The sequence below is a fragment of the Cnephaeus nilssonii genome, assembly GCF_951640355.1.
Source record: "Cnephaeus nilssonii genome assembly, chromosome: 6".
In the NCBI taxonomy this organism is placed as follows: Eukaryota; Metazoa; Chordata; class Mammalia; order Chiroptera; family Vespertilionidae; genus Cnephaeus; species Cnephaeus nilssonii.
The window spans coordinates 2810941-2838161 of NC_137077.1; the positions used below are offsets into that span (position 1 = coordinate 2810941).

The window sequence follows — 27221 nt, forward strand, 5'->3', positions numbered from 1 at the left end:
TGGGCATCTCCTTAAGGCTGCGTGCTGGCCAGATGACATGGCCTGGGTCCTGCCTGTTTGGCAGCATCCTGGCCTTGCTTGGGGCCCGGGAGCCTGAGGGGGAGCTGGCGCCTGCCCACAGACCTCTGGCAGGAGGCCAGGCCGGAGGCAGATCGAGCAGGACGTCAGCCAGAAGCACGTGCTGGCCCGGCTGCTAGCAGGGCCCGGGGGTTAGTTAGCTCTGTGGTTCCAAGTGGCACGTGTGTGGCTCTGTGTCGCCGTTTTCTGACCCTCTGCCCCGCACTTCAGGCCCAGCGCTCTGGCAAGGGAGAGCTGAGGGTGACCCCATCTCTGCCGGGTCCAGCCACTCACTCAGCTTGTCCTCTCCAGCCCAGGTCTTCGGTCCCTTCCTGCCAGCCCCGCCAGGAGGCCCACGCTTGGTCGCCTACCTGTTTCCCTGACATGTCCCAGCGTCCGGCTTCAGCTGGAGCCCGGGTGGGGGTCGCACTTGCTGGCTCGATGCGCCGACATCCTGTGTGCAGATGAGCGAGGAGGCTGTGACTGTGCCACAGATGGCCAGGGGCCTCCCTTTCTCCGGCCTGGCTCCGGCCTCGGCCCCCCACTTCCTGAAGTACCGAATAACACACGTCCTGGCCACACAGACACACGCCAGGCTTTCCCTCGCCTGGAGCTCCTTTTCCACCTTTGTGTTCTGGCTAATTTCGCATCATGTTTTAGATTTGTCTCCTCCGGGAAGCCCTCGCTGATGCCTCCACCACACACACACACACACACACACACACACACACACACACAGCTGCTATAGTACCTACTCCGCTCCCTGGGCTAGCCTCCATCACGGCACTTCTGACTCTGGATTGTAACGACGTGTCTTGCTCCCCCACTAAACCAGGAGCTCCTTCTCGAGGGTCTGCCCTGGGCTCGGTGTGGGCCGCCGCACTGGAGTGGAACTCGGGCGCACCGTGAGCTCCTCCGCTGCTGAGTCTCTTGGGTTTGCCCCCAGGTTCCAGCTCTGCGGGCAGGCCTGGCACTAGCAGGAGTGCAGGGTACATTTCGTCTGAGCTGGCTCTCTTTGCCTAGACTGGAGTTCACGTTAGATGAGCCACCTGTAAGATGCCTGGAGCGATGCGAGGGCCCGTGGGAAGTGTGGGTGCTGGGTTCATGAAGGCTCTCTCTGCCTCATGAGAGAGCAGCAGGGGTGGGCCTGGCCCTGGGCTGCCACCCCCCTCTGATGTGAAGGTTTAGGTAGTCACTTCCCTCCTGAGCCTCAGTTTCTCCTTTGGCTAGATGGGCCCAAAATACCCCCTCCGCAGGTGTAGTTAAAGCAGGGACAAGCTATTTAACCTCTGTAAGTCTGTCAAAGAGAGATAATAAAAGTACCAACTTCATGGAGATAGTGTAAGGATTGAATGAGTTGATGCGTATGAAGGATGTGAGCATAACCTGGCACATAGCACACACTCTGTAAACATTTCAGCTGCTGTTACCGAGGTGCTGGTGATGGTGCTGATGGGATGGATATGTTAATGAGGATGACAGTGATGTTGACGGTGAGGAGGAGGATGTTGATTATGACATGAGGAAGATGTGCAGGAGGAGGAGCATGTGAGGTGGAGGATGTTGATAAGGAGAAGGAGGAGGATGAAGATGATGAGGATAAGGAGGAGGAGGAGGATGATGATAATGGGATGAAGATGATGATGATAGTGATGCTGACGGAGAGGAGGAGGATGTTGATGATGACGATGAGGAAGATGTGGAGGAGGAGGAGCATACTGAGGAGGAGGATGTTAATGAGGAGGAGGAGGAGGATGAAGATGTTGATAATAGTGATGTTGATGATGACAGTGAGGAGGATGATGATGATGATAGTGATGTTGATAATGACAATGAGGAGGATGAAGATGATGATGATAGTGATGTTGATGATGACAGTGAGGAGGATGAAGATGTTGATGATGATGATGATAGTGATGTTGATAATGACAGTGAGGAGGATGAAGATGATGATGATGATGATGATGATGATAGTGATGTTGATGATGACAGTGAGGAGGATGAAGATGAGGAAGATGATGATGATAGTGATGTTTATGATGACAGTGAGGAGGATGAAGATGTTGATGATAGTGATGTTGATGATGACAGTGAGGAGGATGAAGATGTTGATGATAGTGATGTTGATGATGACAGTGAGGAGGATGAAGATGTTGATGATGATGATGATAGTGATGTTGATAATGACAGTGAGGAGGATGAAGATGATGATGATGATGATGATGATGATGATAGTGATGTTGATGATGACAGTGAGGAGGATGAAGATGTTGATGATGATGATAGTGATGTTGATAATGACAGTGAGGAGAATGAAGATGAGGAAGATGATGATGATAGTGATGTTGATGACAGTGAGGAGGATGAAGATGATGAGGAGAATGAAGATGAGGAGGATGTGATGATAGTGATGATGATGACAGTGAGGAGGATGAAGATGTTGATGATAATGAGGAGGATGAAGTTGTTGATGATGTGATGTTGAAAATGAGGATGAGGATGCTGCTGATGGTAACGATGGTGATGGTGATGATGATGATACCATGATCAAGCTGATGATCATAATGTTGTTCAGCATATGAAAATGGGTGTGGCTTTGTCTTTTTCCAGCAATTCCCAGATTCTAAAATGGCTGGGAAATGTGAGGTTCTGGTTCATTGATGATTCAGATAAACCATATGTATATACTCATATCCCCATAGAGACATACGGACACGCATGCCATTCACAGGTGACCGTCTACCGAGAACGTACACTAAGATGACAAGTGACAGAGGCTTTCCTTTGCTCCACCAAACCTCCTTCAGGGCCCGAAATACGCCGCCCTGTCCTGCCGCAGACATCACCGTCCACGCCGCACCCTCCAGGCAGCACGCCCACTCCGGGGAAGCCCTTTCCCTCCCGGGCTCTCTGTCTGCGGGTCCTGAGCTGGTGGGGGGTTGGGCAGAGGCTGGCGTAGGAGATTGGGGGGAATGAGTACCCTGTCCTAAGATCTGGTAGACGGCGCTACTTATTGTGATAAGCACAGAGGACGGATTCTCTGCAGACATGCCCGGAGCACGTGGCTCCCACGTCTCCCTAGTCCTTCACGGAAATGGACCCAGCGTCTGGGAAGCCCTGTGTGGGGCTGACTGCGCCTCTTAAACCCTTAACTGTGTCAACCTTGCAACTTCTGCTGGCTGTAACCATCCCCTTCGCACACCCAGCCCCCCAGGCAGCCCGCCCCGTGCCGGGACGGTTTCTGAGCTCACCTTCAAGGCCATCTTGCCGTGCCGTGCGGCCCGTGATGTGCGGGGATGGCTGAGCCTCTCCGTGTGCAGCCACCTGTGTCCGGGGAGCAGTGTGGGGCCCCGTGCAGTCAGCTGGCAGGAGGCTTGCTTATACAGGCTGAGGTGCCTCAGACTGGTGGGAACGGCTGTGAGCAAGGCTGAGGGTGACTCAGTGTCTTCCGGATGGTGCGCATCCTGACAGCATTTGCAGTAGCTCGAGGTAAATGCGTGCATGTGCAGAGTCGGAAGGAACATGAACAGGTGTCCAGGGCAGTCCCTGTGTCTTACAGACGACCACACCAGACCCATGCACACCTCCCAGACCTAGTCACACCTCCCCAGACCCATTCACGCCTCCCCAGGTCCATACACGCCTCCCCAGGTCCATACACACCTCCCCGGGCCCATTCACACCTCCCAGACCCATACACACCTGCACTTTGGCCCGGTCACTCTACATTTATGTTTCCCTGTGTGTCCTCCTGGAATGTGGGCCCCTCAAGGGCAGGATCTGTGGCCTATTCCCCTCCAATCCCTAGAATCCAGCACCAGGCCTGGCACAGGGCATGAAAGGCTTCTGTTGAGCGGAAGGTTGGGAGGCTGGATCGCAACGGTCACCTCTTCCAGGAAGCCTTCCCGGCTGCCCCAGACAGGTGAGCTGTTTGTCACTGTGGGCACCCTCCTTCAGAGCTCCTGTTACACTGCGTGGCGATGACCTGCGTGACTTAACTTAAGCGTGGGCCCAGAGCCAGTGCCTCCCCAACTCCGAAGGTTTCCCAGGTGAGGAAACAGGCCTGAGAGGGGAAGGGACCAGTCCGAGGACATCAGGTGGAGACCTGCAGCAGAGCTAGGCTGGGGAAGGTGAGCCCGGGAGGCCAGTCTCTAGCCCAGTCTCCAGACAGAGAAGCAGCAGAACCTGGGTCCAGCCCTGGTCGGCGGCGGGATCCCAGCAGAGGACCAAGCCCACCAGCCTGCGTGAATAAAGTGGACAGTTCCCAGCTAGGGAGTCTTGGAGGGGCTGCGGAAGGAAACCCTGTCCTTTGCCCACCACCACCCCCTTGCTGCCGCCAGCCCCTCGGAGCCAGGCCCTGTGACTGCGATGGTCTCAAAGCGCAGCGCCCACCATATAACTAGGAGGTGGCATCCCTCGGCTTGCCCAGCACTCAGCTGACCACTTGGAGCTGCTGTCATGCTCCATCCTTCTCTCCCTAACCACGCCCCAGCATCACCGCCATCTTTCTAGTTCAAACTTGCCAGCTCCTTCCTACCCCAGGGCCTTTGCACATTCTGTTCCCCCAATCCTTCATTTAGCTAAGCCTGCGCATCCCCAGCTCACCAGATCCCTTATGCCGAGGCCTTCAGAGAGCTGCCAGGGCCTGCCCTGTGCTGGTCTGAGTTAGTTGGGCCTGTTTGTGCTCTCTGTACCGAGGGGAAAGGTGGGGTGAAGAGGGGCAGGCCGGGGTGAGGAGGGGGCATTTCATCCCCTTTAAATGCTCAACTCATTTCATCTTAATTGCTTTGTTTTCATAGACATTTGCTAAGGAAAGGACCAAATTATAGCCTGAATTGGGTCTTGCTAATCTTAATTAAAAGCTCTCGTTTATAATCAGGACCAGGCCCCAAACGAGGAGCAAATGCCCTCACACGGCTTGTTGTTTAAATAGCGAAGACCCTCTGGGTGATCGCTGTTTCGCCTGAACCTGCGGCGCACAGCGTCCCTTCTGCGCGCCCTTCCTCAGGGCGCCCCTTGGATGTGCACTTAACTTTTAGACCCTGCACTCAAGTGGTTTATTCCTCTTGCAAGTTCCAACCCGGGCCTTCTCCAAAATGCTATAATTAAAACTCTTGGGGGAAATAAATTTTTGTTTTGGCCACAGTATATCAAATGTATTATTATTTTCCCCCTTTTTTGTGAAAAGGAAAAAAAATTACATTGGAGATCACAAAATTAGCATGTGTGTAATGAATGTAAAGAGTCACTTCCTGACTTGTCTGTCCCCGGGGCCTCCCTGTCAGTCACTGAAGTTGGGTAGATTACAGGGCGTGCTATTAAGTGTTTTAACAAAATTCCTAATAACACACCCAGTGATCCATTTAGTCTCACATCAGGGGGAAAAAAAAAACAACAACAAAAAAAAAACACCTTAAAACCAATTGGCCTTCTTAGAGAATAATGTTTGTGACCTTATTAAATCGTTTTCATCATCGTTATTGTCCACTTTACTGAAACTCCAGATAAAATTCTGCTTTGGGGGAGGCCAGGAAAGGCCATAGGAGGTAGGCTGGGGCGAGGGGAATTCTTCAAGTCTTAAAACGTGCAATTATGGGCGCTAACATGTCCCTCCTGGCCCGAGATGAAAGCTCCCGCCCTGCGGACCAGCGGGCAGGAAGAAATCGATGGGACTTAACATTCCAAGTTGCTGTCAGCTAGCAATTAGGTGGTGTTGACGGCAGTGGTCCCGGCTCTGCGCAGAGTTTAGGCTTCTTGGAGCCTGCATCTGTTTTTAGAAGAAAATATATATATAAAGCTCATACTACGGTCCTTTAAGCTTGGAGGCAAGTTCACATCCTTACGCCTTAGTTTGCCCGTCTGTAACATGGGTCCGCTGGCCCGGATTCAGTTTAGTGCCGAGACTATTCACTGAGCACCTACTCTGTGCCAAGCTTGGGGCTGGGGCCAAGACAGGCTTCCCTGGCCTCACTGGTTGGTGGGAAAGACGGGATTCTGATGGTGTGGAGAGTGCAGCGGGGGAATATAAAGCAGACTCTGTGGGGGTGAAGAAGAGAGGGTACCTGTGCGGGAGGGGGGGGGGCGTGAGGAGGGCTCCCTGCAGAGGTGTCATCAGACGGGGGGGGGCGGGGGGGGGGGGGCGCTGTCCCTTCCAGCTCTGGCGGCCCAGAGGCGCCGCAGCAGGACGCAGAGGCCGCTTTGGGCTTGCGGATTCCGTATATCCAAGCGGCTTCAGCTTCCGGCGGCCCAGGCCCTGGCCCTGCCATCCAGGGCAGCAGAGGCACCTGCCCCCAGGCGCACATTGGAGCCGAGGTGGAGGAGGCAGTGTGAGAGTGTGTTGGAGGCAGTGCCTGCGTGTGAAGCTCCTTTTCTCTCTAAATCCCCATTTCTCCTGGGGTTGGAGGGGGTCTCTGCCCCCTTCCCACCCCCATCCCTCCCGCTCCCCGGGCGCAGGCCCCTGGCTGCCCCTTTCTCCAGGCCCTCTGCCTCCTCTTGGCCGCGTCTCATCACAGTGGCTGTATTTGTTTTTTCATCTGAGGAATGCTAACCAGAAAAAAACCATTATTTCTAAGAAAATAAACGGCGGCTGTTGGCCTTTGAATGCTACTGAAATGGATGACGGCCTTCCCCCAAGGCCTTGAGACAAAGCGAGCCCGAGGGATGTGTGTGCGGGCAAGGTCAGGGGTCTCGGAGGGTGTGCTCGGGGGTCCTCCAGATGGGCCAGGGCTGCGGCCGTGGGAGGAGGCGGTGAAGCCCAGCGGCCAGCCTGGACTTTGGCCTGGTTCTGACGGCCGCCGGGCTGACCACGCCCCGGTCTCGCCCATGCACCCCTCTCTCCAGGCGCCGCGGGCCTTGGCTGGGCCTCCCGGCCCTGTCTCGGGCAGAGAGCTGGCGTGGTTCTGTGGAGACCGGTGCCAGCTCTGTGTGACCGTGGGCAGGTCTGCGGACCTCTGGGCCTCGGTGTGCTGATGGCAAAGTTCAGGGCTGGGGCCAGGACACCCGGACCCCTTTGGACCCCTGTGCCGGGCAGCTGCTCCTTCAGGGTGCTCCTTGCATGGTGGCACCCAAGGCTGGCTGTCCCTGGGGGTGGCAGGTGGGCTCCAGCTGGACTGTCAGCCGCCTGTCCCTCCCGCAGGCAGACGAGGCCTGGCCTGCACCGATGGGTCAGCCTCGCCCATTGGTGCAGGCCAGGCCGACCTCACGAGATGTGTTTGTCTGTGCCGGGGTCAGTCTCTCCCTCTAGCTGGCAGCGCCTCTGGCAGCATCTGGCTGAGGGCGAGGGGCCAGCCCGGGAAGGTGTTGGCACAGGAGGGAAGAAGGCAGGGAGGCCGCGTGGTCCTCGCGAGCACCCTGAGCCCTGGCCCCCTGGGTCACTGAGATGGGGGCATTCTCCCGCCGGCTGTCAGGGTCGGGAGGGTGGGGCCTGCAGCCAGCGGTCTGGGCTCCGGCGCTGGCTCTGCCGCTTACCGGCTGGGTGATCTGGGGCCAGGCAGCCAGCTCCGAGCCTCAGCTTCTTTCTCTGAGACAGGAAGCGGGGCCCTGCTGCCTGGGCTGCAGTGAGGGCTGAGCCACTGCCACTAGACGATGCCATCGTCGTTGCTGCTCCTGTTATTGTTGGCAAGAGACGCCTGGGGGTTTGGAGAAAGAAGTCCAACTGCACGGCCTGGGCGGTGAGGGAAGAAGCCTGAGCCGGGAGGCGTGGGTTCAAGTTGCTGTCAGCCCCTGACCTGCTGGTAAGGTAGCGCCTCTGTTCCCAGCCTGGATTCGGGGGCCCCTTTATAAACCCAGGGGGGCATTAGAGGGTCCCGGCTCTCCTCTCCCAGGTGGCGGGACTTCACATTTCTGATCGCTCTCCTGTTGGGTTCACAGACGTTGGCCTGCAGTTTGGGGGCCCCGGGCCTCGCCCCCACCTTCCGCTAAGGGAATGGGAGAATGCCATGGCTGTCATTGAAGGGGCAGAGAGGTTGGCCTCTGGCTGCCAGGCCCCTGGCCCCTCCCCACTGCCATCGCAAGCACTCCACCCGCCAGCTCTCCCGTGGCCGGGCTGCTCCGGTGTGCAGCAGGCCTGACGCCGGAGCCTGAGGGCAGCCCCCAGAGAAGGACCGGCTGTTTTGGGGGGAGAAAGGGAGTCATTAACTGGCCCTTTGGGTTTGGTAGGCAAGTCCCGCCTGGTGCTTGGGGACCACAGGGCCCAGCACGAGTTCACGCTGGGCAGGTGGCATCTGAGGTCAGTTCAGAGTGAGCTTCTGTGTGGTTTCCCTGCACCCAGGCAGAGCCCCCAGGGACCCAGCCAGCACCGCGGACAAGAAACCAACAGCAGGAACTTTGTAAAAATGTAAACAGCTTTACTGAGATCGCTCACATACCATTCACTTCACCCAGTTCAAGTCAATGCCTTTTAGGAACTGACAGAGTTGTGCGTTCATGAGTTTTAGAGCCTTTTCCTTACCCCTCAAAAGCACCCCTGCACCCCTTAGCATCACTCTCCAGCCCCCAACCCCCAGCCCAGGGCTCCTTTCTGTCTCGATAGACTTGCCGTTTCTGGAGACTTCACACAAACAGAATCCTTCGGGCGGTCCTCGGTGCCCGAAATGGCATTCACTTTGAAGCTGGGTGGCCGGGCTCACTTCCTGGCTGCCCTGGCGTTAGCGTGTGACCTTGGGCGGGGCAGATGTCAGCTCTGAGCCTCGGTTTCCCTGTTGTAAGAGAGACGCTAAGGCCTCTTCTCTGGGGGGGCGGGGGCAGGGTGTGAAGACTGCCTCCCTGCGTGGGGTCAGTCAGCTGAGGCTACCACCAGCGAGGTGCCCGCCGCTCCTTCCGCGGGGAGCAGACCGTTGTGGAGCGCACTCTGCTGCTTCTGAGGCTCAGGCTGAACAGGACCCGGCTCCTGCCAAGGAGCTCACAGCCTCCGGGCACGTACACAGCCGGCGAGAGAGTGACAGTGTCTGCTGGGGGCGGTTAGGGGGCCCAGAGGGTGGGGCGGAGTCCCATCTGCCAGGGGATCAGCCCCAGCTTTAGGGAGGGGGTGGTGCTGGGGCTCGGCCTGTAAAAGTGTGTGGGTGTCTGTGAAGGGGAGGAGCTCAGGCCGAGGGGTCAGCGTGAGCAGGCGTGTAGCGGCCCCAAGCGCGAGGGCCCCCGGGGAGGTCAGCAGGCAGCGCCAGCCCGTGGTTATCTTGGATCACAGGCTGGAGAGGGAGGGCCTTCCCGGCCCCTGGCTGAGCCATGGTCACTGTGTGCAGTCAGGAATGGAGAAGTGTATAGATGTGTGTTGGTTTTGCGTGACCTCTGACCTTTCCCATAATGAACTGCTGGGCCCACTTCTGGCACTGTCTCGGCAGACGGGGAGCCTGATCGATGGATGCCCGGGCTCCGCGGAGAGCGGGTCTCATTACTCAGTCATCACAGACCCGGAGCTTAACCCTGTGCCGCCGGAGACCGGGGAGGCCTAATCCTTCCTGCTCGGCGGCTCCGCCAAACTCCCTTCCCGCGGGCACAATTAGCCGGCAAACCAGATTAACATTCATTCACCATGAGGACTCCGCTTCCTCGCCGTACTCTCTCCCGGAGCGGGTGCCTGACCCGAGGAGCCACGGTTCTCCTGAAGCCCCAGACAAAGGCGGGGCCGCTGCCCGGCCAGCGAAGGCGTCTTTGTTAGAGCGTTTGGTCTCCGCCGTCTGCAAGGAATGTCGAGAAAAATGCCAATTTCAGGGGGGAAATGAGAAGACATTTGCAGTCATGACCGGAGAGAGGAGGGCGGGTGCTCTAACCTCCCTTTCGCACTGTAACGTATGTACACGGTGAGTCACTGATCGCACACCTGAAGCTAACTGAATGTACACCAACTAGACTTCAGTTTTTAAAAAATCCTTATTCTGAGGACCTTTGCAGTCAGCCCTGATTTTTAGGCGAATGCCCTGAAATAGTATTCAAGTAAAAGGAGGCGGCGCTCTGACTCCCTGCGGTAGAATCTTTCTAGAACCTCGGCACCACGGAGTGAGTAGATATCTATGGGGGCAGCCAGAGTTAATTTTGAATTAAATGGAAAAACCCGAACTCGCCTCCCTGAGTGGCTGGCACATGACGCAGCTGTGCGCGCTGCGGGTTCAGCACAGGAAACGCGGACCCTGTGACCTAAACCCCACGCGAGCCTCCCTGCGGCGTTCCTCCGCTCTGCCGAATGCCGGGAGAGGTTTTCTGTTGGGAATTGCATTTTCATCAAAAAAAAAAGTCCCAGCCGGAGAGAGGGCAGGGACGCCCGGGCGATCCGTCGGACTCCTGCCCTCAGCACACGTCAGATTCGGACGGTTTGTCCTCCCCGCCTTCCCGCTTGTAGGACCATCCCTGTCACCAGCCCTCACCCTCGAGGACAATGAATGACACCTCCTCCCACCTTCATGACCCTTTGGAGCCCTGGAGCATTTTTAAGGATTTGCGTCCCGTGCACCCCGAGGACGTGGCTCCCACAAGTAGAGCACCTGCCTTGGAGCACAGCCGCCGGCTCAGGGCTGGGGACAGGGCCTCGGCCATGCTGTGCCTCGGTCTCTGCGTCGTTAACGGGGGCAGCGCTCACACCGGCTTCCCACGCAGCTTCCCCCCTCCGTCCCTGCCGCGGCTGTCACGTGGCCCTCTTCCCTGCGTGTCTGTGGGATTACCTGTGGCTGTCACGTGGCCCTCTTCCCTGCGTGTCTGTGGGATTACCTGTGGCGTTCTCCTCTGTCCCAACATCCTCTCTTTGTGCCCAAATTTCCCTCCTCACAAGGACACCAGTCATTGGATTAGGGCCCACCCGACTCCAATGTGATCTCCTCTTAATTACATCCACAAAGGTTCTATTTCCAAATCACGTCACATTCACGGATAGCAGAGGTTTGGACAGTGTTGGGCAAACCGCGGCTCGCGAGCCGCAGTTTACCACTCTGTTGACTAATGAGTTTGCCGACCACTGACCTAGACTCTCGATTCCAATAATTACAGGCTGTTGTTGTTCCTTGTGATTAAGCCCCTATCCCAGTGGTCGGCAAACTCATTAGTCAACAGAGCGGCAAACTGCAGCTCTCGAGCCGCATGTGGCTCGCGAGCCGCAGTTTGCCGACCACCGGGTTAGGACATCAACACATCTTTTTTGGGGTGACACGACAGTCCGTTAAGAATAAACATCCAGCCCTAGCCGGTTATTCAGTGGCTAGAGCATTGGCCCACAGACCGGGTTTGATTCCCAGTCAAGGGCCTGTGCCTCGGTTGCAGGCTCCAACCCCAAGCCGTGTGGGAGGCAACCAATCCATGTGTCTCTCTCACATGATGTTTGTTTCTTTCTCTTCCCCCTCCCTTCCACTCTCCCTAAAAGTCAATGGAAAAATATCCTCAGGTGAGGATTTAAAAAAAGAAACACCCAGAGAGCTTGGCTCTGCCCCCCTCTATTACTTCCTCCTCTCCCCACCCCTTCTTCCTCATTACCTGGCTTTAACGGTTCTCAGAACGTGGTCTGCACCTGATGAGCATCTTGAAGGTGTGCAGGGCCTCCTCCGGGGCTGGGGGCCTAGGCTGTTTATCACCATAATAAACCCGCTTGCTTTGGCACAGGCTTTGTGCAGCGGATTTGTTTGTGTGTTTATCTCATATGTATTAAAGGAGGAGGCTCACAAGATCTTAAAAAACAAAAATGCAAGGCACAGACACGGAAAACAAGGGAGGGGGCTCATTTGTGAGCGTATAGTCTCTGCCCAGGATGCTGGTGTGAAGCAGGCTGGCCTCAGAAGCCTGGAGAAGACTCAGGCCTGGGGACCGGGAAGGAACTGGTCGTTTTAAGAGATACTCGGATGTATGGGTAACTCCGAGGGGATGGATGATGGTGAGAGATAGGAGCACCGAGCATGCCTGCACTCTTCAGTCCGTTAGTATCGGCTGTGGCCTCCACTGTGGGGAGTCGAGGGAAGGAACAGGCTAGTGTTGTTTAACTGACTTCTCAGCGATCTCTTTGTTATGCTTTATGAGTATGGTGATCAAATAGTTTATCATTTTGATAGTGAAAAGTATGCTGTTAATAATTACACCCAGACAGCCAGCAAAAACTGGAACTATGCCAGGCAGAGTGGGGTGTATGATTATTGTTATCAGGGGAAGAAACATTTTCCTCAGGTCTTACCACCATTAAAATAGCTGGTCTTAGTGCACTTGATGGATGTGGTGACTCTGTAGCTGATTGTGTTTCTTTCTTTGCTTTGGCTTCTAGGAAGCTCAGAGCCGTATCTGTGGCCTTTTGAAATTGTGCTGGAATTACTGAATGTATTTCTGTATACTTTCACCAGCTTTCTTTTATTCTTCAACCCCTATTTTTTTCTTCATCCTAACATCTTATTCTTTTTGAACATCTTATTATATATATTTTATATGCAGTTTAGATGGGTGATGTTGGAAGGAATTGATGGGTGGATGAATAGTGTTTGGATAGATGAGTGACTTTTTGACTGGATAGACGAGTGGGTAGGGGTTTGGATGTGTGTGTGTGTGTGTGTGTGTGTGTGTTTGGATAGATGGGTGTTTGGATCAATGAATTGATGGCTAGGTGGTTAGCTATGTGGATGGATGGATGAGTGAATGGAGGTTTAGACAGATGGATGTTTAGATGAATAGAAGGGTAGGTGTCTGGCTGAATGTTTTGATGGTGGATGTGTGTTTAGTTATATGGGTGGATGTTTGGCTGGTAAATGAATGGGTGAATAATAGGTGATTGGATGAATAGGAGGATGGTCAGCTGACTGGATATTTAGATGGATAGATTCTGCATGAATAGACAAATGGAAGGATGGCTGGGTGGCTATTTGAATGAGTAGCCAATACAATGATTATATGGATGGATAATGGATGGGTGGACAGCTGGCTGGCCATCTGGGTAGGAGACGGATAGGTGTGTTTGTGTGGATGAGTGGGTGTTTGGATGACTGGATAATACTTTCTTGGTACACAGTGTAAATGTGCCAAGGATGAAATAAAGGACTTTGCCAAAGCCTGGCATTCCATGGGCCTTCTGACTTATTAGGAAGGACGCGGGCTTTGTAGACAGAAAGGCCTTTGTTCTGATCCTTGTCCTACCACTTACTGCATGACCTGAAGCAATTGCCTAACCTCTGTGCACTACAGTTTGAACCATAACATGGAGTTAAAATGGCTACTCTAGAGGGCTGCTAAATGGGCAGGTACAACAACGGAGGGAAGGAGGGTGGGAGGGACATGAATTCTTTTTACCCAAGCACGAAATAAAAGTCCTTTCCCTCAGCCTGACTCATCCAACCTAAGTCCTGTGCCCACCCAGTAAATTCCACTCTCAGAGTTGGGACCAGGCCACCTTCTGCAGAGGCACCTTCTTGAATGAAGGAAAGGAGGGAATCGTTTGGGGGCTGCTGGTTCAGATCAGATTGTAGTGGAAATGGGTGACCCGTGGGCAGACGGTAACCATGTTAATAGTGTAGGAAAGCCATGCTTTGGTAGTTGATTGGATGTCCGCAGAGAGGCGGAAGGATATTCACTGGATGGGGGCATCCCAGAAAGTGCCCACCGATGAGTTCAAGGTGGACCGCACTGCCTGTGGAGTGTCCGTGGAAGATCCACGGGGAGAAGTGGTCCGTGCACCTGGGTGAAACCCACCTGGGGAAAGGTCAGGGCTGCAGGGACTGGGAGATCGTTAATATCTCAGTCTTTACAAACCCAGGTGCCTTTCCAACATAAAACCTTATATCCTCCTTTAATGTTACTTAAAATGTCTAAGTGCATTGAATATATGATTAAAAACAATTCGAATGTCTTGCAGAACTGAGTCTGCTTCCCAGCGGATGCTGATGGCCACTGCAGACAGGTTAGGAAAAAGTCTCGTGCCGTTTTGGAGCCCCAGGCTAGTCTGTCCGCCCCTCCTGGCGGCTGTGTGGGCGGGCACAGGAGCAGGCGGCCCAGCCCGGACCCGCGATGCAGGCGCTTTCATGCCATTTTCATGAAGTGAGCCCCGCAGGTGCTCCTGGCTGGCAGGGGTCCTGGTGACAGTGCCTGGTCCCCTCCGGAGTCAGAGAGCTCTCTCCCGCCGGAGACCTGCCTCCCTGTGAACGCGAATTGACCCCCTGGCCTACCCTTACGGGGTGGACCAACGTGGACAGCATGGAGCTGGGTGTCTCCCTGCGCCAGCTCCTCAGGCATCATGTGAAGGAGTGGCGAGGCTTGCATTTATTTAGTCCCCCCTCGTCCCCAGGCTGGCCCCACCCCAGCGTTCATAGCTGAACCCACCTCAAAAACCCCTCTTCCACTGCACAGGAGACGGACCGATTCTTCCCAGGCGGTAACCTCTTCCGGGGCACTTCCGGTCCTGCTTAGCTAGGGCACTTCCGGTCCTGCTTAGCTGGGGCACTTCCGGTCCTGCTTAGCTGGGGCACTTCCGGTCCTGCTTAGCTGGGGCACTTCCGGTCCTGCTTAGCTGGGGCACTTCCGGTCCTGCTTAGCTGGGGCACTTCCGGTCCTGCTTAGCTGGGGCACTTCCGATTCTGCTGTGAGGGTACTTCCGCCTTCCCCTTCCCCGCTTCTCTGGTTTCCAGGTTCCCCGTGGCGGTTGAGACTTGGCCGGCTTTGGCCCCCTGGGCTCCCGGGCCAGGCCACACTGGTTCGAACCCCGCGTGTCCTGCTTCGTCAGGGGGTGGCCTTGGGCAGGGTGTTAGCCTCCCTGTGCCTCCGTTTCCCGGGTGCCTTGTGCAGCTGGAATAGTGGTGAGAGCGCCTGCGTCACCGAGTTCGTGGGGCTGAAAGAGATCATGCTACATGGCCTTGTCCGCTCGTTGTATGGTGACTGGGCGTTCCTGTTGCCCTCCGAGTCTCTCCAGTCTCTCTGGAACGCCAGAACTGATAGCCCCTTGGACCCTGACGGGAAATGTTAGAAAAAGACTTACAACAGCAAAAAGCGTGACCCTTCCAAAGGCTACTGGCCATTGCTTATGAGACAGAGCCTTTGTTATCACAGGGACACCGGGGCGGTAGAAATTCCGAATTCAGATGCTGACGTGGAAGGAAACTCTTTGGAGGGAGTGTGCGGACTTGCTGTCATTCCGGAGGTGACACGTTTTGGTGGCACGCAGCGTTCCTTTCATCTGATGCTCCCTGCCTCATGAGGAATGAGCTCTCCATCTGTGGGAGGCGTTCAGAGGGGCGAAGAGGTCCCGTTTGGAGGTGACACAGGGTCCCCACAGGCTGTTAGTGTTGAGAGGCTTTCGAAGGAGGCGGAGCTGGGGGTGGCTTGCCTGCTGCAGTATGCTGGGAGCCGGGAGGCCTGGCACACGGCCCAGCTCTGCAAGGTGTGGTCAGCCTCGGTACAGAGCCAGGATCTTCACCTTGGTAATTTCTGGGTCCCAGCCCCCCGCAAGAGTTCTAGTGAATGCCTGTGGAGTCATCCCCTAGCTCTGTGGTCGGCAAACCGCGGTTCTCGAGCCACATGCGGCTCTTTGGCCCCTTGAGCGTGGCTCTTCCACAAAATACCACGGCCTGGGCGAGTCTATTTTGAACAAGTGGCGTTAGAAGAAGTTTAAGTTTAAAAAATTTGGCTCTCAAAAGAAATGTCGATCGTTGTACTGTTGCTATTTGGCTCTGTTGACGAATGAGTTTGCCAACCACTGGCCTAGCTAGTCATGCCCAGGTGCCTTCAGCAGTGGGATGGGGCGGAGGGGACCCCAGGCTCTTCCTCTGACCCCTCTCATGCCCCTCATTTTGCAGACATCGACGAGTGTGAGAATGACTCCTACAACGGGGGCTGTGTCCACGAGTGCATCAACATCCCGGGGAACTACAGGTGCACCTGCTTCGACGGCTTCATGCTGGCACACGATGGACACAACTGCCTGGGTGAGTGCCGGGCCGTGCCCTGCCTGCCGGGCACACCTGCCCCTTCCTCAGCTCCAGCTGCCGTGCGGGGCGCTGGGGGAAGCTGGCTCTCCTTCGGTTCTTTGCATTAAATTTCCCGGAGCTGCCATAATAAAATAGCACACACTGGGGAGCTTAAACAGCGGGAATTTCTTTTCTCACCGTTCTGGAGGCTAGGCGTCTAAAGTCAAAGTTTGGCTCTTTTGGTTTTTTTTTCTGAGGCCTCTCAGCTCAGCTTGCAGATGGCCACCTCCCTGCTGGGTGTTCACATGGTCATTCGTGCATCCGTGTATATGGTGTCTTTCTCTGGGTGTTCAAATCTCCTCTTCTTATGAGGACTCCAGTCTTAATTGGAGCAGGGCCCATCCTAACCGATTTTCCATTTAATTACCCCTGAAAAGGCCCTGTCTTAAATGCAGTCACGTGCTGAGGTACTGGAGGTTAGGGCTCCAACAGAAGAGGTACTGGCGATCTGGGGGAGTACAGTTCACCCCATAACAAGGATTCTGCTATACCTCCAGAGTCTCATGGCTCAATTGGCTATTGTAAGCCAGTTGTATAAAACTTATCAGAGTAATGCGAGCTTGCTGGATAAAATTGGAAACATGTAGAACAGGGACAAAAAAATGAGGAAGCGTCTTAGTTATGCTGGTGTATTTCCTCTCAGGCTCCTCCCTGCTCCCAGGTGTGATTTCACCGTAGTAATCAGTGGTCAGCATGGTTTTGTCCCTTGATTTTCCCCTTGACCATCATGTGAGCCTCACTCAGGTATGTTTACCTGGCCCCCTGTTATTGCCATTTTTCCAGTTGCCTCATCGTCTGATAAGCCTCTAATAACCGGAAGTTGCTGTAACAAAGTAACAGACTGAGGGGCTTAAACAGCAGAGGTTTCTTCTCCCCAGTCTGGGGGCCAGAGGTCTGAAGAGAAGGTGTCAGCGGGTTGGTTCCTCCCAGGGCTTCGAGGGAGAATCTGTTCTGGGCTTCTCTCCCAGCTTCCAGTAGCCTCAGGTGTTCCTTCGCTTGTAGATCACACTGTCCCCTAAGCACCTGGCTTCTGAGTGACCCTGGGCCGGAGCGGGAGCCCAGGGTTAAAGCCATGGCTTTGGCAGGAGTGTGGCTGTGAATAGTTATTGATGTCCCTGGGCTCAGTCCCTCGTTGGTGGAGGGAGGCTGTGAAGAGCAGCCACCTGGCAGGCTGCTGTGAGCAGTAACTGAGATCATGTCAGGCAGCCGAGAAGCGTGCGTGCCCGGCACAGGCTCTCCACACTCAGTGGCTGTTCCTGTCACCCTGGCCCCTGAGCCTCGCGAGTCCCGGCTGTGGACAGGGGCAGTCATGCTGCCTGCTTCACCAGGTGTGAGGGGGAAGTGGCCGGCACTTAGTAGGTGCAAATAGTCAACAGGCAAGCATGAGTATTGCTCTAGGTCAGCGGTCGCCAACCTTTCGGACCTCACAGACCCCCGGTTGGCAACTGCTGCTCTAGGTGACCAGCCAGTCTTTGTGGTCGGACGTTTAGGTTGTGTGCTTATCTTGTTTGTTTGTTTTAGCCATGAGAATCGAGCCGTGATTCTGGCCATAAACCTTCCCCCCTCGGTTTCCTCATTGTGGCCTCGGCAGTTCTTCCCGGAAGGGGCACTGCTGGGTCAGAGGGACATTTGGGTTCCTTACGGCTTTCGCTGTAGCGCTTCCTGAAGCGCTCGGCACCCCTGCCCCCGTGCCGGCTGGTGGCTGGAGGGTGGCACAGGGGGCGTGCCGTCCCATGTGCTCTGGACCTTTCCTCCTCGTGGTGTGTTCGCCCTAGATTCCCTGCCTGTTTTTGTTTAATGCCTGTTGGCTCTCGGATGGGCTTGTTATGGGAACCAGATCTGTGAGCAGGTAATTACACCCACAGTGAGCTCGGAAACGGACGTCTGGACGGCAGGCGCTGCAGCCCAGAGGGGCCTGGGGAGACTACCCCTGCAAGGGCGCTGGTGGGGGTGGAAGGAGGGCTGACTCCTTGGGGAGGGGAGGGGGGCTTTGTACAGAGAAGGCTGCATTGAGCAGGGTCTCCAGAGGCGGGGAGCAGCTTGCTGGGCCAAGGGCACAGCCCGTGTAGCAGGTGGTGGGTGGCTCTGAGGCCAGGCTCAGGGTGGGTGGCGGAGCCTCGGGAGGTGAGGCTGCGGAAGTGCGCGGAGCCTTTGATTAGATTGTAAAGAGCGGGCTGCACAGCGTTTATTGTGCCAGATGCCGAGTTAATTACCGTCCAAGTGTTATCTGTTGAGCCCCCCCCCCCCCCAAAGCGTAAGCCCTCAGCTCTACCAGTCTGCCCCCTTTTCGGGGGACGGGAAGAAACTACGTTTCTGTAGTTGATTAGTCTGCGGAGGCGGAGCCGGCAGGGCTGTGCACAGGGGGCGGGATCGGCCGTGGTCAGGAGGACGGAGCTCGGGAGCTGCCGGTTCTGGGCTCCAGTCCGGCCCTGCCGGGCTCTCAGCTGTGTGACCTTTGGCCAGTCACGTTCCCCCGTGCCTCAGTTTCCCCCTGTGAAGTGGAATTCGGAGTCCCTGGGGTCAGGGTCCTGTGTGGATGGAATGCGATCGTGGCTGTGACCTAGCAGAGCGCACTGGGCACTCAGGTGAAGCGGGCATCTGATCGCCGCCCCTCGGGGAGATGAATGAGGTGCGCTGTCTCATGCCGCCCAGACCTGGTGGGGCTCAAGCCCGCCGTCCGCAGCCCGGGCCGTGTGTGAGCCCCGGGCCCTCTGGCCACAGCGCTCTTACCTGTGCAGAGCGCCTGGCTGCCCCTGTGTTCTTGCTGAGGCAGGCCCACCAGCGCCTGCAGCCTGACGGTGGAATCGGTGTGGGTCTCCGTTTCAGCAGCATTATCTTCACAGCGGGTTCTGTTCAGGATTAACTTAAAGGACCAGGTAGTCCCCACCCACCTCCGAGCCCAGATTGGACGGCGTGCGGCTCTGGCTCGCACACAGGGCGGCCGGGAAAGGTTCTCTTCTCTGCTTTCAGCCGAGGGCAGGCCCTTCCCAGCGGACTCTTCGGGCGTTTTCCTTCTCCAGACACAGCTCCGCTCTAGGGTCAGATCTTGGTACCAACAGACCCGAACCGCCCTGGCCACGGGACCTCTCGGAGCCTCAGCGCCCCGATCCGCAAAGTGCAGTGGGAGTTGAGTGCGGGGTCCGTGTCGGGGTCCTGAGGCCCGGTAAAGAGTGGCGGAAACAAATAGCGTGTGCGGAGTGGGCTTGCAGCGTGAGGGTGTCGTCTCGCATTCCGCACCGCCACTCGAGCTTACGGTTTGGGACCAGTTCCTCACCCTCCGAGCTTCGCTTCCCCTGACTCTGAAGCGGGTCGGTAGTACCTGTGTCTGGGGTCACTGTGAGTGACCTGTGGGGGTGGCTGTGGCGAGCTGTGTGCGGCTGCGAGGGCCCGCCCCGGTGCTGGGTGGTGTCCTGTTGGTGCCGAAGGTGCAGGCTGGCGGCCACAGGCCTCAGCCGCCTGCACCCGTGCTCTGTCCCCACAGCATTTATCGTCGTCATCATCATGGAAGGATTTGCCAGCCTTGAAAACACCAAGGCGTACAACATAAAACTCCGTATTTCCAGCATGCTTCCTGCTTGGCCAGGCCCCAGCCCCTGGCGCTTACGGGGCTTTGGCAGGAATACAATGGAGGCTCGTATCCCATGTGGCTAAATATGTACAAGTCATTACGAGGCTTCAGAACTAGAATGTGTTCAGTCTGTTCAACCCTGACAAGTATTCCTACCTCGTGCCTGGGGAGGCTGGACTGGAATTCAGACTTCTGGTCTCCTTGGAGTTTGTGCCAGAAAGTGGAGGTGTGACCAGCCCTGCTCCCACCCCTGCTCCTCGCCCCTGGCTTTCTCCCACCCACGGGGCCTGGCACACACCGTCTGAGCGCTCAAGCTCCCGCTCCGGGCCCCCAGCCCACCTCTCCCTTTTGCTACTGCTTGGTCCTAAGTGTCATCTGTCCCTCAGAGAGACAGGCGTGGGCCATTCAGACGGGGAATTGTAGGGTCTCAAGGACCCAGAATGTGGTCTAGAAGGGCACGTAGGGGTGCCAGGTGCACATGACCCTCTGTGGACTTCTGACTCCACGAGGAGAGCTGCAGCCACAGGACAGGCAGAGGGGGAACCCCCAGAGCCTGGGCCCAGGCCACGGGGAGGAGCTGTGTCCCCTTTGGGTGGGGGTGGCCTCTCCTGTTTGCTCCAGTCCCCACCGCTTCCTGTTGCTCACGGCCAGTCAGCTTTGTGTGTGCCTACCTGCTTGGCCTCGGTAGTAACTGTGCTCATGCTGCCTCTGAGGCTTCCGGCAGAAAGCCTGCCCCTGTGGGTGTCGGGGCTGCGAGAGGCCGGGTGTTAGGAGGTTCTGGCCGCCTTGTGCAGTCCTGACCGTCTCTGGTCAGTCCCCCGGGGCCCCACCCACAAGCCCTCACCCATCGGGGCCAGTTGGGCGGCTTTGCATCCCCTGTTCTGTCCCCAGAAGTCTGGGTCAAGAGTCTCGTCTGGGTGTAACATTCCTCTCGACCAGCGCCGGATTCCTGAGGGAGCGGCTGGGATGAACCCTGGCCGGGAGGTTGAGAGCATTCCGAGTTAATTAGGAGAAGCCAGGCCGACGGCTTAGGGGCTGTTTTCTTGCCAGAGTTTTCACAGTTGAGCCTCTTCTTTTCTTTGGAGCAGAGGGGTTATTTTCTTGTGGAGATGGCTTGCCTGGGACTGTGCCCTGGAGGGTGGCCAAGGCTGTCCTCTGGGGAACAAAACCCGCTCTCTGTTTGACATCTTTATTGAGGAATTTCTCAAACGTAACAGAAAGTGACACCAGAGGGACTCAGACCGCGATGAGATCCTCGCTCCACCCCAAACGACTGCTTTTAGCATCGCAATTACTGAAATAGCAGGAGTTCTGCTTGAAAAATATTATTCCAAACCCCATGCAACTGGACAGAAGAGCAATATTTAGGCTAATAGACTCGGCTTTTTTTCATCCTAAATTAGAACCAGCAGCGGATCACTTCTTCCCGCCCCGCCAGGCGAGGCCCCTTTTCTCCAAAGCCATTAGTTCACTCGGCCAGATGTTTCCGTGGGCCCCAGGCTTTCCCCGACTTACTGAAAAGCACGTTTCTCCGGGCTGCTCACAGTTGGAATGTTGGACTTGCTTCTCAGCACTGTTTCCCTGTGAAGAGAAGCCATCTATAGCCAGGGTCAGCGGGAGACGTGTTCCGTTAACAGATCCACGTTCTCGCTCACAGTTGTTGAGCGCCCACGCTGTGCCTGGCCTGTCTGGGTAGACCGCGTCACTGAGGCGCGATGAGGCGCTGTGGGGGATCTCCGCTGGGTGTCCCCCAGCATCCACAGGCAGAGGCCACGAGGACCCTCCTTACAGATGAGGGGAGCAAAAGCTCCGAGAGGGCAGTCACACAGCCAGCAGTGGTGGGGCTGGGACCGAGCCCAAGTCTGTGCATTTGCCGGTTCAAGGCCGTAGCCACTGCCCACCCCCTGCCCCATGCGCCCGGAACAGCACCAGCTCTGGGAGGCTGGCCAGCTCAGGGAGGGACCCCCTCTGTGGGTGTTAGCTGTGCATCCCCTTGGGGTTTGGGAGTCGCTGAGGGCATCCAGAAATCCCGGTATCTGCCAAGCCAGGTTGGTGGGAGGCATGCTGAAGGGCAAGAGGGCTCCCCTCACCCAGAGAATGAATGAATGAATGAACTTGTGAAAGGCCCTCAAGCTCAGCAAGCCTCCATGCTGGGCACGCGGCGAAGAGGAAGTGGATTGGAGGGCCCTCTGTCCCAGGACTCCCAGGTTGTGAGAAGGACAGAAACACTCACGGCTCTGATGGCAGGCAGCGGGCTGTGTGAGCAGCGACACCAGAGCCTGCCCCCGGCATCCACCCGCTCGTTTGTGGCAGAAAGTCGCTCTGAGCACCTGCCGTGCGCCCCCCGCAGTTTTACAGGCTGGATGCAACGTGTGGTGAACACAGGCAGCCCCTCCCCACACTTAGGGGCTTCTGTGGGCGGGGGCGGGGGGAGACAGTAAAGTCAGCGTAACTCAGTAAAGTCAGTTCAAGTTCAGTGAGGCCAGCTCCAGTGGAAATAAGAAAACAGAATACTGTGGGAGAGTGATAGGAGACGGTGGCTGGACAGGGCGGTACCCTAACACTGTTCCTGCATCAATCCCCCGCCCTTGGGGCCTACAACACCCTTTTATTCTGGTGGGTGCCAGGGGTCAGGAATTCAGACGGGGCTCAGCAGGGCCGCCTTGTCAGTGCTCCCGGGTCTGGGCCTCCGCTGAGAGCACGTGAAGGCTGGAAGCACGTGGAGGCTTCTCTGCCGATGTCCGGCGGCTGATGGTGGCTGTGCGCCGAGCACTGAGGCAGCCTCTCCGGTGGGCCGGTGTGGGCTTCCTCGCAGCACGGCCGCTGGGCCCAGGAGAGCGGGACCAGGCCCAGAAGTCTTGCCAGCCCAGCCTCAGAGGTCACCTGCACTGCACCGCACAGTCAGGGTGGCGGTGGAGGCCCGCCCCGTCCCCGGGGAGGGCCCATGTGCAGGGACCTCAGTGAGGAGGGAGAAGCCACTGGTTAAGTCTAGGGAGGGTCTTCCCTCCAGACAGAAGGGGGAGGACAGGTGCAGAGTCCCAAGACGGGGCAAGCGAGGTGAGTTTGGGAACAGGTCAGTGCGCCTGGAGGGTCAGGGGTCAGGGTCAGGGACAGGAACTGGAGACGCAGTGGGCAGTGCTGGGTCCTGCAGGTCCTTGTGTGCCTAGAAGGGTGCTGAGGTTTATTCTAAATTAGCTGGGAGGCCATGGGACATTTAAACAGGGACTGACACAGTCTTGTTGACATTTTAATTAAAAGGGATTTGCTTTGACTGTTAAGTAGAGAAGGTGTTACAGGGAATGAGAGAGAGAGACCATTGTAGTGGGTCGGAGATGGTGGCTCAGCCAGGGTGACAGTGGTGGAGGTGGGGAGAAGTGGTGAATTGAGAACATAGTTTGAAAACAGAGCTAACACACTGTTTACGGACTGGATGTGTGGGAGGCGAGGGAGAAAGAGGATCAGGACCGACTGCTAGCTTTCTGCCTGAAGTTTCTGCGTGGCCATGCGGCTGTGGCTGAGACAGGACTCCGGGCCAGGAGAGATTCTGGAGTGAGAAGAGGGCAGACTCTAGTCTGTTGGGCCAAGTTCAGTTTGAGATGATCAACAGCCACCCAGATGGGAATGGTGTCCAGTTCAGAAGTCTGTGAGCAGTCAGCTGGGGGCGGGGGGGGTGGGAGGGCCGGTTGGAATGTGAGAGCAGGGGGGTGAGAGGGGACCTTTTCTCTGCCAAAGCCATGTGGATATTTATAACATCATTCGAGGGCTTATATAAAATTGTCAGCTTAGAAATTAGCCTGCTATATGTAGTCAAACTTGTAACTAACTCACCCCTAATGCCTGGGCAGGGCCAGCCCAAATGATTTCTCGGGCCTGATACAGCCCCCGGGAGCTCCTGGGTGGCATTGAAGCCAAAGGTCCGAGCCCCCGTTCGTTTGGTAAGGATACATGAGCACCTGCCGGGGCCATGTCCTGGGCTGGGAGCCGCGATTAGGAGATGGATGACATCCTGGCCCTGGAGAAGCAGAGGGCTTCAGCCTGCCCAGCTTCAAATCCTGGACCCGTCACTTACTGCGTGGCCTGGAGTGAGGAGCTTCCCTCTGGGTCTCAGGATGCTGTCTGTCGGGTGGGGCTAAGAGTAGTGCTTACTTGACAGGGATGCGGCAGAGACCGGTGAGAGAAGCTCTGTACAGCTCAGGCTGTAGTGCCTGGCATGTAACAAGGTCTCAAGAGAGGTGACGTAGCTCATTCTCACTCATTCCTAGTGTGCAAAGTTGGGACGCTTTTTAAAGGAAACGGATGCATTTTCTGAGCTGGCAGGGATGCAGAGAGGAGCCTGGGCCCTGGCTGTGTGTGAAGCCCCTCGGCTGGGGACTCGGGTTCCACACGGAGCCCCTGCCACAAGTCACTGCTCCCCGTCCCGGGTCAGAAAGTCCCCCGTCCTCTTGCATTGGTTTTTGTGCTCGTTCTTCGACATGGGGGTCACCTGGCCTCGGGGCTTCCAGTCCCACCCAGCTCAGCCACACACCCATTTTGTGACCTTGGACACATCGCCTCTTCCTCAGTTTTGTTCTCTGCAAAATGGGCATGATCCCTCTCTGCCAGGATCAGAGGTGGAGGCGGATGAGCAGGTGACCCAGAGGCTGCTGAGCGGAGGGAGAAGAGGGGAGGAGGTGGGAGACTGCCCGGCCCAGGAGCCCAGCTGCACATGTGGGAGGCAGTCACCGGACGCTCACGGCCCCTGGCGCAGCAGGCGCAGCCCTCCCTGCGAGGCCGGGCTGGCAGGATGAAAGGGCTCCGCGCCCGGCCCTTTGAAGGCGCCCTCCCATCTGGGAGGACAGCTGGAGGCAATGTGCTGCTCCCTGAACCTCCATTTATTTGTCTTTATACTTCAGCAGCTCACATACGTTTCTTGCTGGGGGGAAATGCCGACCGTTGTAATGTAAAACTAAACAGCTTCGGACGGCCACGTAGGTATCCGTAAACACCAATACTTTTTAAGGTAAACCCTAGTGGTTTCTCCCTGTTCTCTTTATTTACGCCTGCCCCCACCCCCGTCTTGGCGCCCCCTCAGGTGATCTAAACACACTTGATCTGCAGGACAAATGGGACTCGGGCCCACTCCTCCAGCTTCCAACAGCTGTAATCAGGCGGAAATTCTTTGGCCTGAGAAAGAGAAACACTGGGTGCTTGTCCATCTTTATAAACATGCTTCCTTCTCTCCAGTCACTGCAGAACCAGGGAGCTGATGGAGCAGCGGGGAGGGAGGGGGAGGGAGGGAAAGGGAGGGGGACTCAGGTGTGTCTCAGGCCTGCACACAGCCCGCTCGGGAGGGAGGCAGGCGGGGCGGCAGGGAGCTGCTCTCAGCAGGGCCAGGTGGGTGCCAGGTGGGTGCCTGGTAAAGGGCAGTGGGCCAAGGGTTTATACTTGCTGGGGATCTTGGGAAATTCCCGCCTCTCTGTGCCTCAGTTTCCCTGTCATATGTGAAGTAAAGGGATGGGGTTCAACCAATGGTTTTCTGATCCCGGGGGTTTGTTTGCAGAAGCAGAGCCTTTGTTTCAAGGGAAGTCCTGGGAGGTCGTGCTGCTCTGGCTCTGGCTGAAAGGGAGGCAGAACTGGCCTCCATGGCGCCGACCCCACCCCTGCGAGGCCCCGGGTGCCCAGAGCGCTGGTGGAATCCCCTTCCCCTCTAGCGTCTTGTGATTCGACTTGGCAGCAGGGCGCGTCCTCAGCGCGAGTGCCCGAGCTCTTGGTCAGGGTCCCCCGAGTCCCTGCCAGGTGCAGGCCCTGTCTGCCCCCCTCCTCTCCGAACTGGACTCTCCTACATATTTGCATCTTTCCTTTCCCGAGACGCGCCGCGCTTTCCTGCTTGGAGTGGCCTCGCACCTGCTCTTCCTTCTGCCTGAATTGCCCTCCCCCGTGCTCCTCGTCAGCACTTTGGCTGACCCTGCTGGTCCCTCGGGACTCCCCTCAGACTCAGCCCCTTTGGAAGCCTCCCCGGGCGCGCACCCTCCCCTGGGCACCACAGCCCCTGAGCTTCCGTCTGACTCAGCCCTGAGCTCCCCGGCTTGTCACTGGCCATCTGGGGGTGGGTCTCCCCTACTTACCCGGGATCTCCTGGGGGACGGAGCTCCAAAGTGACTTAGCTCTCTGTCCCCAGGCCCGGCACAGGCTCATTTGTGTGATAGAGGGCTGGCCAGGTGGCCAGGAGGGGGCAGACCTGACAGAGGAGCACCACCTGACAGGCGGGAGCTCAGGCCTGCCTGGGGCAGGGCGTCAGCGCGGGGACGTGTCCTCACAGCCAGCGGCGGACTACAGCGCCCGTGGCCCTGAGGCTCGGGACTCTTCCTCTCCGCGCCCAGCTTCTTCCAGCCTCCGTTCTGGGTGAAGGGAGAGTGGGGACTCAGGAGGCCAACACACGAGCCTGGTTTCCAGCTCCCCGCTGGTCCAGCTCTCTGCTCCCCCTTTTTCTCCCGAGATGTCCCTGGGAGGGGCAGGGGGGTTCAGGGAGTGGTCTGGGTGAGAGCACAGGGCACGGTGGCATCAGGAGCGCTGGAGGCCTCCCTCTTTCCCGCTCTCCTTTGGGTTCAAGTCAGGGCCCACCTCCCCAGTGAGCCTGCCTCCCCCTCGTAGGACTGGGCTGAAAGGTGTCGTCACTCCCCCGGTGCCGGTCCCGCCTCTGAATAGCACAGGCCTCAAGGTGGAGGCTCCGGGAGGAGGGCTGCTCGGTCCGTAAACAGCAGAGAAACCCCCGCGGCAAAGGGCAGGCCAGGCCAGCAGACGCTTCTTCATCTTTCTTGTTTGCAGTCCGTGTGCCAAGGACTTGGTCAGAACTCGGAGAAATAAACAAAAAGTCAGTGTCTTGTGAAGGCTCCTTAAAAATATCCTACCACCAGAGCGTATGCCCCAGCCAGAGCTGAGCCGGTGCCACAGCGCATCATGGACAAACAGGGCGGCACACCCTCGGCCAACACGCTGCTTATTTTGGGGCAGCGTGCGCCCCGGTGGCGTTTGGGATCACCCTGGACGCGGCAGGGCCTGGCTGCGCCTGGCCGAGTGCTGCAGTGACCCCCCTGCCGGCACCGCAGGCCTGGCCCCGGCTGTTTGTCGTGGCCCTCAGCCAGCCCCAGGCATTGCCTGCCCAGCACCCTTCCTGCCACCCACCCACCTCGTCCCAGCCACGTGCAGCTGGCAAGAAGCCGGCAGGCAGAGGTGCCTGTGCCCAGCTGCCAGGCCTTGCTTGTGGGAAGTGGGTAGCCTTCGTCTGGGGTCTTTAGCCACCTCCTCGGTGCTACCTTAAAGGTGGGAGAGGGACCCCCAGGCCGGTGTGCCCTCCCCTGGCTCATCCGCGGGCTGCAAGGGGCAGGTGCTGGTGGAGTCCTTTGGGTGAGCCTTGGTGGAGGCTCTGGGTGGGAGCCTCCTGGGGTTCCTCATCCTGGCAGCTGGCCCTGGGGTCTGGGCTCTCCCGTCACTCCAGCCTTGCCTTCTCTCTGTCTGAACATGAAGCCTGTCCCCGGCACCGCAGGCCCCCGTGCTTCCCCTGCCTGGCGAGCCGCCGTCCCCAGGCCTCCGGTTTGTCCTTCTGCCCCTCTTCCCCGCCCTCCTGGGCAGGATCACTTGCTCCCCACCCGGCACTGGGGACCAGCCAGGCACAGTACTAATCACGCCGAGTTGAAAAGGTCTGTTGACTG

General features: G+C 57.2%; 1 protein-coding gene across 6 annotated transcripts in view; it reads left to right on the forward strand.

Annotated features, from left to right (window-relative positions):
- The window catches only part of SCUBE1 (signal peptide, CUB domain and EGF like domain containing 1), a 98303-nt gene that overhangs the window by 5769 nt on the left and 65313 nt on the right, over positions 1-27221 (forward strand). For all 6 annotated transcript variants that reach the window (XM_079774554.1, XM_079774553.1, XM_079774556.1 and 3 more), the window contains exon 3: positions 15795-15923. In XM_079774554.1, the coding sequence (XP_079630680.1) occupies positions 15795-15923 (129 nt within the window). The remainder of the gene's footprint in view (positions 1-15794; positions 15924-27221) is intronic.